The 13,495-nt window shown below is 40.1% G+C and overlaps 1 protein-coding gene across 2 annotated transcripts in view; it reads right to left on the bottom strand.

Annotated features, from left to right (window-relative positions):
- The window catches only part of LOC125903851 (collagen alpha-1(XIX) chain), a 139,923-nt gene extending 128,266 nt beyond the window's left edge, over nucleotides 1-11,657 (bottom strand). For both annotated transcript variants that reach the window (XM_049601011.1, XM_049601012.1), the window contains exons 1-4: nucleotides 11,471-11,657; nucleotides 8,589-8,704; nucleotides 7,430-7,504; nucleotides 7,237-7,336 (exon numbers count right to left, since the gene is read on the bottom strand). In XM_049601011.1, the coding sequence (XP_049456968.1) occupies nucleotides 7,237-7,336; nucleotides 7,430-7,504; nucleotides 8,589-8,676 (263 nt within the window). In that variant the 5' untranslated portion in view covers nucleotides 8,677-8,704; nucleotides 11,471-11,657. The remainder of the gene's footprint in view (nucleotides 1-7,236; nucleotides 7,337-7,429; nucleotides 7,505-8,588; nucleotides 8,705-11,470) is intronic.
- Nucleotides 11,658-13,495: the final 1,838 nt, after the last annotated feature.

The following is a 13,495-nucleotide window of genomic DNA, read 5'->3' as shown; positions in this document are numbered from 1 at the left end:
TACATTGGGTACGTAATGCCATTTGTGTGACACTAATTTATTACATATCATACATACTGTATTGGGTGCATTTACATAACACATTGTGTGAAAAGACAACATGAGGTCTGTGTTGGTTTGGATTATAATAGGTTTTGACTGTGTTAAGCAGTGTTAAAGTGTATAATGACGGGTAATACAGTGAAAATATATAAAAATAGGGCATCGAGTCTGTTGTGGAACATACAAGGTGTAATTCTGGAAGAACTTTGCCTGCTGTTTTGTTTTCTTTTTTTGTATTCTCAATAAACCTTGTTTAACCTTTCCCTATGGGTCTTCACTTAAGGAACATGACTCAGAACTGAAACACCTTGAAGACTAAGTGGCCTATGAACTTTGGTATGTTGAAACATCCACTATACATTGTATGAGGACACATTAATTCATCATATCTCCTTCAAGTGAGGGAGGTGGAGAAAAATCCTTCTCCTTATAACGTATGCTCAGGTGACTGCTACCACTATCCATGCTAATATCCATGCTATCACTTTACACATACTATAGGATTATCAACCAAACCCCCATTCTCTGTTTGAGAAAAAACACTGAATGAAAAACAGGAGGTAACACTGGCTGGAGTGGCACTTTAAATATATCATTAAAACATCACAAAAATGAAAGATAACAGTGTCGTGTGCCATTTATCAATATTAAATGCAAACTCTTTTAAAGCTTTCAGTGGCTGAACAATGCACCAGCCAATCAACTTCAATGATCAATAAAACATTTCAATATCCTCCTGCTGCCGAGTCATACACATAAATAAACCTGACAAACTTGATTCCATTTAGCTTGATGAATTTTATACTGGCCTCCCTGTCTTTCAGATAATGAAAACATGTAGGAATTGATCCAAACTCTCAGAGGCCAATCTTTTACCTCACTGAGATAGCGTGTGCAGTGCAGTTATATGTCTATAGATAGGCCTCGTGCACTGCAGTTATATGTTTATGTGTATGACCTCAGCTGCTCTGTAAAGTCAAATAACAATTCTGTGTTCACAGCTGAATATTTGTTCCAGCAGAAGCAAACTACGCTGAGAAAACAGGGAATATATAGGAAAATAATATCATATTTCACATCACACCCACTCTCAAATGAATTACAGCTTATTCAGTAACTCATCTCTCAACCTGAACCCCCACTCCGTTTCTAATTTTATACATTGCTTAAAAACATTGTACCCTTCAAAATACTCTAACCCTGGCCCTAACTCCAGACTCAGATTAACAGTCAAAAGTGGAAGAGCATAAACATAATAAATCAAGATCAGCAAAAATAATAATAATACAATGATAAGGTCATTGAGAAGGCAGAGCACAGCCTGGGGGAGGGAGAGAGAGAGTTTCTTCAGACAGGTTGGAAATTAGTTTTCACTCCAATATATCATCTCCTATTCTCTCTGAGCTTCATACCCTCTTCTATTGTGTCCCTTGAATTCTTTGAGATTTCGGTGTAAACGGTACATGACTAAAATGATAAATACACCGAGTTAAAGCTCCCCAAAAATGCCTCTTTGAGAGGCCAAGGGCTGGGAAGGTTATTTGTTGCCCAACGGCTAAAGGACTATTTCAGCCCGCAAATCAATATGAAAAGTGGCAGGGCAATTTATAAAAACGAGGATTTATAAAATAAATTCAACACCGAACATTTCCATGCCGCACATACAGTAACTGCTTGTACCAAATGTATTACACATTATAATAAGAGGCAGAAAGGAACATAAAAGAAAAATGTAAACGGTAACTCCGAGGGCCTTTGCACTACACTGCAACTTATGGAGCATAATAAATTCAAGCAGATTTAATATAACTGAGAAACTCTGCGAAATACACTGTTGGGCTGTTTTCTGTTTGAGCCCCGCAGTTCACACACTTCTTTACAAAGTCCCCCAACTAAGTCTACTCTTATTTCAAAACAAGGTCTGTCTACAGTGTGGCACACTTGATCTCTGACAGCCCAGAGGGTTAAAGTTCTTGACCTCGTGTTGATTGTCATCTGTGGCTAAATGGTGGAGCTCAGTGTAGGCTGGTTTGAACACTGTTTTTCTGACGCTTTAGGAAAGTGCTGCTCTGCATGCTTAAGTACGGAATAATAAATCAAAATCAGCGTTAATGCCCAGCAAGTGTGTACACATAAAAGGAATCTGACCCCAGTTTTGTTGCCCTCAATGTACAAACACAGACTTAGGTATACATTTAAAACTAGAACAACAAAACTGAACAGCTAAACATAAACATTTGACTACTACCAGATTTATATACATATAAAGACTATCTCTATAAAGGAAAAACAACAACACAATAAAGTTGTATTTCGCAGAGTGCAAAAGGTGCTAAAATAAATATGCTGTAAAAGCACTTCAGTAGTGATAGTGATGATATTAAAATGTTCAGGAACAGTGATTATTTAGAATATGAAATGAATAATTTACAGGTAAAGTGGATGCTTGGTGTTACAGGTTTACTGCACAGCAAACAAGTGATCTACAGTCATTTTTTCATGCTCTCATGCTACGATGCTAACACAACTTTTAAAGTATACCACTATGTGCAATTTTGTCTCTTAAAAGTTCCTTATATATCTAATTGCATTGGCAAATTTTGGGAGAAAACTTAACTGCCTCCTGGAATACATTCATTAACAATGTTTTGTTCCAATACAAATCATCTTGACTGTCTTTTACACTAAAGTTAGTTATGCATGAGTACTGCATATTGTAAAGTATTGACTTCCATAGCAATAATCAGAAGAAGCACAAAAGATCACAGAGTACCGCCCTGGCTTCCACAAGCGTCACAATAAGACCTAATTCTGTTTTTATAAGCAATAACCATGTGCTTTCTGGAAACCATCACCACTCTTGGAAAATGTCTTTGACTATGCATTTTGCTTGGCTGACACCACTCCTTGTATAATCAGAGACAATGGTATGACAGAATGTCACAGCAACACTACCGGTCTGGTAGAAAATCTCCCGGAAGCGGCTTTAGTGTCCTGGCTTGTGAGAAATCCTATCCTGGAGGAGGATTCTTTAAATGAGTCCGAGGGAGTCAGATTGCTGCAGTTGAAACAATCAAACCTCAAATGTTAGCCCACTTGGCTCACATCCCTATCACTGCAACTCAATCTTCCAACAGATCAAAGTGAGCTCAACCATGTCAGTTTATACGCTAAATGCATCATTCATGCTAGCGAGGCCGAGGACTATAACTTCCTCTCAGCGTGACTCCACTTTCCTGTTTAAACGAAGAAATGCTGTGCTTGCCAGCATGATAGAAAACTGCTACTGATCAAGCCAAATCAAATGCACACCTGTGATCTGGAAGAAGGATCTTACCAGTGTGGAGACGTTAATGTGAAGCTGAGATGTGTGAGACTGCCGTTATCATCATTCCTGTGTAAATAAGTGTTCCCCTGCACACATACATAATGGAGAGACAACACTGGGATAGCACCGAGCCACCAATAACACAAACATTATCAAAAATGTGTGATCTGCCACCGTGACTACATGACGAGTCATTTGTTACCTCTGATCAACATGGAATTGTTTCAGCAAAATGTGCAATTCTTCATTGGTAGAAAATCACTGTTAGAATAAAACTGCCGCTACGACTATAAAACAAGTTGTCAGAGCAGCTGTCTCAGTTGCCCTTCTGTCCCTGCCTCCAACCTCTCCTCACTTCCTCCTGACTCATGCATTACTTTCCAGACCTGCCATCCTCCATCCACCCATTAGATGACCTCAGACTTTCCCATAAGTCCCAGTCATCTGACTCCTCCATGCCTTTGCTGCCCAGCCTTTCATCCTGCACCTGACTCTGTGCCCTACTTGCCACGTTCCTGCTGAAGTGGAAACAGACAACTTTTCAACCCCCGAGTGTGGTGCTATTGCTGGCGATGCAACAGGCACAAGCAGTTTCTACAATTACTTCCGTTGTTTCTGCAAAGAACTTACATCAATACTCACTGGGGATAGCTACCAATAGCCTAGGCATTCTCTATGAGCCCCTCTCCACACCCACAGCCATACATTCTAGTATCTTTGTGGGTCCTCCTTACACCAGGGACCTGTATACTTAGTCCTGTTTTTCCCCCCAAGTCCTACATCCCTGATGATAGCTACCAGGAAGCAAATACATTTTTACTGACATGGTGAGGGCATGACCCACCCTACTCTGCCTTACTCTGCCTCTGATTGGCTTACCCTGACATTCTTACCCTAACCAATCTCACTCCTCTTGTCTAAACCTGATCAATCTAAACAATGAAGGACGGAAGTACTTGCAAATCCGAGCCGGAGCAGGGCGGGTCATGCCATTGCCAACCCAGGAAAAGAAATAAATGTGCTACCAGGAAAACGAAAGCATATTCTCCTCCTGGTTGAGCTGCGCAATGGTTGATGGGCTTCCTTAATATATGCCGTAAATCAAGCCTTCATTTTTTGGGGGGGGGATTGTACCTTTGGCAGACAGAATTGCATAGTGAAAGCGAGGTTTATGGGGGACCAATATGAACACTGAAGGTGTCATTAAAGCCATTACATTGTGCCATTAATATTTACTTCATAATGATAAGTTAAAGAAATAAACTACTCCCCCTTTAACCTGGGGATTCTCAGCTACCTCTGTTTGAACTTGCTTTCTTTGCCTGAAAGCCTTTGTATCATCATTTTACAAATAAAATAACTGAAGTGTTCCCATCTGCCTGGTATCTGTCTGCATTTGAGTCCTTTTCTTCGCTGCCTTGAACACACCTCAAGACACAAAGTACAGTCCCTGGATGTGGATTTGACAGTTATTACAGGTGAATTAAAGCACTTCAAGCTGCTAGCATGCCAAAACCCCATTGTTTATGGCTACCAAAATCAAAAAAGACAAGTACTGTATTTTCCAGAAATAATTTAGATGCTTCTGATTTAAAAAGAGTGAGTCAGCTCTATAGTATTGATTGCAGTAAACCCATATGATTAATTAGCTGACAGTCACAAACCACCGAAACCACGGATTGATAAACAAACACAAACCCTGGTGATTTGATACATTATATCTCAGCCTCAGTGGCTCCTTTGTACCTACACTTCAAATATATGGTATCTCCAGCATCAACACATAGTGTGAAAATAGCTTACTGAATCCCATCTAGCATTTTGCTTGTTGTTGGCTGCTTTGATGATATGCAAACCACATAATGAGTCACTGTGGTCACACTCAAAGGAAGTTATAACTCCTTTCCAATTGCAAAATGAGGAATGACTATTATGTTAAAGAGAAAACTGTTACTACTGCCAGTCTTATTTGTCTTAAACTTTAAGACTAGAGCAGAGTAACCAGGCCTGGGAATTTTCCAGGTACAGCTAACAAAAAAGCAGAAAGAAGCCTAATACGGATAAAGATGAGTGCCCATCCTACCTATTCAGTATGGTATGTTTTGTTTTGCAAAATAAGGATTATAATGTCAGTCATAAAAACTGTAGTCAGATAAGACTGCTCAGTACCTTATTGCAAATAGCAAAAACCACTCACTGATCGTTCCTCGCTGAACAGTTAAAGAAAGAAAAGCACAGTACTCCAAAGACAGACAGCGACTGCAGCACTGTGCTTTAATACTGTGTGAGCACGTTTTGAATACATGTTACATTTTGTAGGGCAATTTGTCTCCTCACACAAATGTTCCTTGAGTGTGTCAGCTCTGATCTATGCACCATAACATGCACTGTGCCAAGGAGCTGGCAGAACATTAGCCAGATCTGGAGCGGAGCATCTACTGCTGCATATCCTGCAAGCAAAGTGAGCAATGTTTTAGTGGCTGTGGCAGGGGCAGAGGGGCCTCCTGCTCCGTGCAATTGCCCTCGCTTTCCTCCCTCAGCTGACATGCAGTATCACCTGTCAAAGTACTTAGATAATTGGATATGAGAGGGATCGCAGTCTCGCCACTATAACCAATGACACTGTCAGCAGTGTCATTGAGAACCAGCATCTTCTTGCACTACGGGCCCAGACTGAGGGAAGGGCTGAAGTAAATGTATTTTCGGCTGGCTGGCTGAACGGGGAAGGAGATCACAAATCACCTGGCGCTAAGATTCTTTCACCTAGCCAGAGCGAGAGTGGCAGTAAATGTTTACAGTTGCATGTCATGTAAAAATGCTAAAAATATCCTCCCCTCCCGGAAGAATGACAAAGTGTTCTCTTTCACTGTTACAACCTGAGGGCGAAAAACAATAAAGGTCTCAAAATACATTTTTTTAAGACAACTCTAAAGCCAACTTTGGCACCGTTATAGGTTCAAATTCACCATGACAACCATTGGTACAAAATGTTAAAGTGTAATATGCCATTATAAATATTATATCAAATTTTAATTCCCACTATATCATCACATTAGCAGTGAGGTGAAGTCACAGAGCGGTCCCACCAGTTGACCGGGGGAATAAAGGTCTTCAGTAAATGGCACCTCAGTGTGTCATTTATGTAGTTATTTTAATATTCCTGTCTTATTATACGTGCTCTGACATTTTTTTCATTCCTTTATGTCCCACTTTTTGCCCTTAGGAGATTTCTAGAATAAATGCAATATATATTAATTCTGTTCAAATTATTCCCTGTCTAACAGCTCACCTCACAGCTTGCCCTTATTAGCCGAGGCAAATGGAACTATTGCTCTGAGCAGGGTATATCTGGGTTGCCTCAAGCCAGCCCTTTCATGGAATCCAGTTATGGCTACACTGTTTTTTTTTCTGAGAATATCAGAAGGAAAGTAAGCTCAATCCGTCATCATGGTCTGGACAGCAGAGATCTATAATAGCAATAATATTTCAGGTATTTTTACAGCAACATGTGATCTTGCAGTATTGGAATTGTGCGACATAACCTCCATTTCAGAACCCATACATGAGGGAGCAAAATAGTAATAGCCTAGGTGTTGATCCAAATGAATACTGCAGTTTAATACGGCTCATAGCCTCGGCCACACATGAGCGGCTGCATCTTATAGCATGCTTGCATCATGCTACAGCTCCATAGCAAGAACATGACAGGGGTAGAAATGAAGCAGCATGTAGGGGGATTATTTACTGGGTCATGGCTGACATGCAGGCTGTCTGTCTGAGTTATCCTCAAATGTTAGAAGGAACCAGAGTCTGACATCTGAACCCAAATGAAGCAGAAAATAAACACACATGAGCATATTACTCACTCTGTTGGCTTAATGAGCGGGCTGCTTCCTAAACGAAACGACGGCAGGTCTTCTGTGATTGTTCCCTTTCGGAGAAGAAACTTTTCTGTGAGATCAAATCCTGTGGACAGGTTTAGAGCAGGTCACTAGATTTACCAACAAGCCAGTATTGACTTCTTTACAAAGTGATTGTTTGTAACAATTCAGAACATACCTGTGATGTCCAGGGGACGATCTAAGACATCAGAAAACTTGTGCTCCTCTACACTCAGAGGGGGACATGAGCCATCTAGAGGAAAGCCACAAGAAGTTGGTTGTGCCAAATGTAGATATTCATTTATAGTAAGAACCCGTTTTGATAAGTATTAAAGAACAGAAGACGATAAATTGAATCATGAATTCATTTCCATAGTGCATTTCCTTTCATTTGAAAATCAAAACTTCTTCAGCGGAAATCAATAGCAGAGCAGAAAACCAATTCACAGTGTTTTTCTTCCCATTAATCTTTAAAACTAGTTTAAAGATTAAAAAAAAAAATAACCAACAGAGACAAGGCTCTGAGATGTAATTTAGAAGCAAGCCTATATCTGCCTTCACACAAATTAAATGGAGACTGACTTTATGAATACTGATAGTCTCGTAACATTTTTACAAGTATAAAGTTTGGGTTCGAGCTGTCACACTCTGGGTCTTTTTCAAACATATAAATTGGATTCCCCAAATAATGGCATTACAAAGGGTGCCACTGAAAATAAATCATGAACCTTGAATGCTTTGTTCAAAATTCTGAACGCCCTTTGTGGAACATAAAGTATGTGTTACCTTCTGCACTTGGATTTAAGTCAAAGGGATGTAATTAAAAGTTTTAATGCACAGTTATCTAAAGAACAAATGCCTTTTAATCATCTGCCTGTTATATGTAAGGTAAGGTAAGGTAAGGAAAACTTTATTGTCCCCTAAGGGAAATTCATCTTGGGCACAGTGCTACATTTCATTGCTTCACAGGACAAGATAAAAACATCATCACAGTGACACATCATCACAATGACAGTTCTATCACATAAAACAGACATGGACTACATTTAACAATCACAACACAGAAACGTACAGAAACATCTAAAGTGCAAGAAAAAGTGCTGAGAGCCAAAGTGCCGTGTGTTTAGTGCACGTTGCTCGTTGCTCTATATCTATATCTGTTTTTTACCTTGATATTAATGAGAGATAATTCATTTTATAGATAACTTGTCTGCTTTATGTTGACTCCGGGACATTTAAGAGACTTTAAGAGAAACACCTCAACTGCTACTCTTGTGCTAAAATATACATCTTTTTCAAAACTGTTAAAACAAGTTGAGGGCAACAAAGATACATACCTGTCCGTTCATTCACTGCCATTCCAAAGGTGCAAGGAATGAAATTTACAGTCCAAAGGAAAGCAGTCCATCTTAACAAGCAAATCATGGCTCTGGCACTAGAAGGCAGTCCCAACCTGGATGCAAACAGAAACAGTCTTTATTTCACAATACTGTTTAATTCAATATTAATGCAAAAATGAAATAATGGATGAAACGTTTGCCTTATGCTTATCTTAAATATGTTCTGCTGCATGCAAGTAACAACAAAGGCAGAACTAACAAACAAAACACGGCAGCAGGCACAAGCAAACAATGTGGCTCTAATGACCTTCATTATAAACTTGCTATTCAACAGAAGCTTTCACCTAGCCCTCCACTGGGACAGTCTGGTGTCTGTCCAATCACGAGTCAAACTGCGATGGATAAAACTTCAGATTTCCCTCCTTTATATATTTCTGCATATTTCACAGTGTTCTATTAGTTCCACTCAAATCAGGGCTTTTCATTTTTAAATCAACATCCACAAAATAAGATTACGTGCAAGTTTTATTACTCTGAAATTCAATTTCAACTGTAAATCACGCCTCCTATTTAAACCCTCACTCTCAGGCACACTTGTGCGTCCCTAAAGCCTCTTTGTGTGTTTATATAAAGCCACTCAATCTGGAGAATGCACTTCTGAGTCCTTCATTCATTAGTTTTCATGAACACCTGCCATACAGTGATGAATGGAGATGCCCATAGTGCAGCTAAATCATTACACACTAAGCTATGTTTATGTTGAGGTTTCAGTTGTTAACTAGCAAGCCAAGTTTGCTCTTGTTCTGCATAGACAGTGTGTAATTCATTAGGTCAGTGTGTCATCACCACAGATTAGCTGTGGAACTGTGCCGATGCAAAATACAAACTACGACGAGATGAAGACAATGAAACAGGGAGATATATTACACCAAGAGATGCTGAAGTTTTTATCATTATTTTACTTTGTCTGAATACATCTATGTTCCAGATTAAGTTTACAGTCTGTGCCACAAAGTGATGTATGAGAAGACACATGATTGTTGGCTCCTCATGTATTGTTCTGTCTGGTTTTAGACACAATGCCAAAGCTTTGATCTTTGTTTCCATAGTACTCTATTAACACTCTGTTGTGTTTTGATCTGGAAGCTGTCAGCAGTGTCTCGCTCAAGGATGTCGCATGCACGGATCAAACAGGGAAACCTCCAGTTACAAGTGGGTCTCTTGAGCCATTTGACTTTAATGCCAAACCAAATCTCCTGCATTACTCTCATGCCATTGCAAAGAAGGCAAGGATTTTTTTAGAGTACAGTCATCCTGGATGGTACGAGTCAGATCCAAAGTAAAGTCAATCAATTTTAGTGGACTATTCAAACTCAAACGAAACACTTTAAGTAACTTCTTTGCTTTGCCTGCAAAACTGGTGCGCTGCCAGAATAGTGAGGATGACTGAACACAATAAGCACAATATCATTTCAAGCATTTGTTTTTGTTTCCCAAGGACTTTCAAGGACCTCAAAAAGAAAGAAGAAACTCACAAGAAGCCCACAAACAGGTTTATCTAAGCAGGACACTGAATAAATGCAAAATCCATCTGGGTTTGTGATTGCTCTCTTATAAACAACAGAACGGGTCACATCTGTTCACCCATAGAAAATGAAGTGGGAAATTATAACTCATAATCACTTTTTTTCAGCACCTGGAAATGTAGTTTTGTGACAACACAGCTGTAATCCCGTTACAAAGACCATAATCCTTCCTTCCTGGTGCACATTTATCTATTTCCACTTAGGGGAAGAAATGACTGAAGACAGAGCTGAGTATTGAACTTGACCTCCACAGACCAGAACGCAGCCACCACACATTAACTTAATTTATATGCACAGTCTCGCAAAGTGTGACCAACATTATTTTTCATGATACTCTCCCTCTTTAACTGCCTGCTGTCTTATCCAAATTAACCCCCCCCCCCCCCAAATGATTAATTCCCATCCACGCTGCAAGCACTTGTGCCTTCTCCCACTGGATCATAAAGTTTTTTGCATGCAGGCCTTACAGTATCATGGCGCATGGAGATGAAGTGACCGTGACACTTACAACTACAACCATGCATGGGCCGTAGACAAGTAGCACTACAGAGGTATCACATTCCATGTCTGTGTGAAGGCGTAATGTTATTCCCCCTCATTTCTGCAAATGCATGCAGTACACACTAGCAGCTCTAAAGGCTGCAGTCACAGTCACTCCACAGCTTTACATGACTGATTTTTATTATTGAGGATCCTGTGGGAGTTAGATTGGTACTTTAAGACCACACGTTGTTACACCAGCAACGCTGCTGCACCATCTGTTGTAAACCTGCATGGATTTCAAACCTAAATTGACAGTGCATTTGTTTTTGTGGGCTACACTCACACATATATATCACAGTTTGAGCGACAGTAAAGTTACTCTCCATCATTCATTCACATAACTTCAGTCCAACACTTTGCAATATTCAAACAAGCGTGTTCTCCGCGCGACCGCTGATTGGCTGTTTATATTTTTTAATAATTACCCCATGGAGCTTTTGATATTCTCCCACTGTCCCGAACATTTCGCACTTTGCTGTTAACAAGTGATGCAATATACGGTGCATGCTTACTGCTGCAGAGCGTTCATAAATCAGACATATAACCTGTTCATAAAGCATGTGTCCCGGTTAACAGTGCACACACAAGTTAGAAAGCCATGCGGGGAAAAATTAAACACTTAAATCCCGAGCGACATTATAGAAAAGGAGTCCGTTATGAAGGGGTTTCCAATAGGTTACCACGCTGATATTTACATTAAGCCGATTTTGGAATTGACTGTGAAATTAATTTTGCTCTCTGAGTACTTACAGCTGGTGAGAAAGTTCCCTCTAAGGCAGAAACAAATCAAAAGCGGCGAAAAGAGTATAATCCATGTGTGATTACGATCAGTCTGATTCCGGATTCCAGGACTTGGAAATAAAAGTCACAGTGGGATCGCCTGCTAGATCGCGGTCCTTATTAGTTGCACCGAGTGGCCCTCCCACTCTGTCATTATTACTGAAATGCACTGACAGAGACTTCAGCAAACAAGAGGAACACACGCTGAAAGCTTTCATATTAGGGGGGGGGGGGGTGAATGCCCAGCGGGAGTTCACACAAACTGAGCCAGGTGCGGGAATTAAACACCGTTTGATGTATTATCATCTTATCAAATTCTCTGAATAGAGGGCCTGATTCATTTGGATTTGCTTTGCCTTTAAGGTGACTTCGTGTGCAGTAAGTCAAGCATAACAGTAAATATCAGAACAAAACAAAAAGTCTTAACATAATTCATCTTGATACAAAACAAAACCCTACCTGTGTGTGCGTCACCTAACACCCCACGGCATAGATATTAGACATGTATAAAGAGCAGAATACGCTGTAGATAATCCGACATAATCAAGTGACAGCTCTCAGCTGTAAAGGCAGGCCTACAGCAACATACTCCATACACATACTATTTTAGTCAGAATGCCATGTCGCAATACTGTGAGGAAGGCAACAACTTTAAAGGGTAACTTCTGCATTTTTCAACCTGGACTCTATTAACCCATGTTTTTCTGTCTAAGTGACTAATGGGAACAACATTTTTTTAAATGGGTCCAGTATTAAGCAAATCTGCTGCAGCTGGCAGCTGCGAGACAGGCTGCAATGTAACTACTTGGGGCATTTGTGCACCCTCAATATAAGTCCACTTAAAGTGCTTGTTTTTGCAACTGACAGGCTCGGATTGTTATTCTAAGTGTCTGACAACATAATGGAAACAGTGAGTTTGCGTCCGAAAGAGAGAAATCATTTTGTTCAAGAATAAGATCCTTTTGATTTAACCAGAAACAGAGCCCACCAGACTCCATATGAATAAACGGTGATTTTAGAGTGCACAGAGCCAGCATATTTTCACATCTAACTGAGTGAATTAAGGGTTTACTTGGCCAAACCAGTGTCGGTGACTATTGGAAAAGTGAAAAGATGGATCAAGATGGCTTTTGTGAGTTTTATTTGGTTTCTGCTGACTTTGAATTAAGTGCCTTTCACTCTGATAAAATTAGTGTTTATTTAAATGGAGTCTGGTGGGTTTAACGATTGGCGATTTGGCAGCACGTTTTCATTCTGAGGTCACTGAATACTGGTGTTTGGGCAGTGACTTCCGCATCAGATACCAACAAAAAAACGCAGTCATTTCATGTCAGCATGATATGTGGCCAGACACCATCAGTGTGTAATGGTGTCCGGGGGAAATGTTGCCAGACAACAACAGAAGTTTAGGGGGTGAAAAATCCGAGTAGGTTGGGTGGTAGGGGTGGTGGTTGGGTCCAGCAATCACCGGCTTTCAGCTAGGAGGCCAGCATTTACTTCCTGTATGAATGGAAAGCCACGGCTTGATATTTTTTTTCAAACCTAACCATGTGTTTCTATTGCTGAAACCTATCAATGTGCATGTGTTGATTAAATATAACCACGTGTTTGTTGTTGTAGGAAAAAAAATTTAATTAGCAGTGTTGTACCAACGTAGTACGTTTATTCTGAAAGAGACTGTATGTAAACTGCACATTTCCTGTGAAAACAGAAGTGTATTTTGAAAAGACACAATGCATGTTACAGGCTGAAGTCGACATGGTGTCGCAGAACGTTAATAGACGCACCCAGGCTATCCTGAATGTCATATGCAGACGTGGAAAGTAGGGATGGGAAACGATCAAAATTCATTATTCGATCATCAAAAAAATGAACGATTAATTGATAAGCGAGTATTTCAAAAGAGAGAAAACAAAAGAGTGCAGTGCAGACTGTCGCCGCAAGAGAGCGCAGCTGCCCCAGTTTTGAGCTTCAACCCAAGAGGAAGAATGGTGC

The sequence above is a fragment of the Epinephelus fuscoguttatus genome, linkage group LG16 (genome assembly GCF_011397635.1).
Source record: "Epinephelus fuscoguttatus linkage group LG16, E.fuscoguttatus.final_Chr_v1".
In the NCBI taxonomy this organism is placed as follows: domain Eukaryota; kingdom Metazoa; phylum Chordata; class Actinopteri; order Perciformes; family Serranidae; genus Epinephelus; species Epinephelus fuscoguttatus.
Note: the sequence above shows the minus strand (reverse complement) of the source record. Positions and strands in the feature narration are given on the sequence as shown.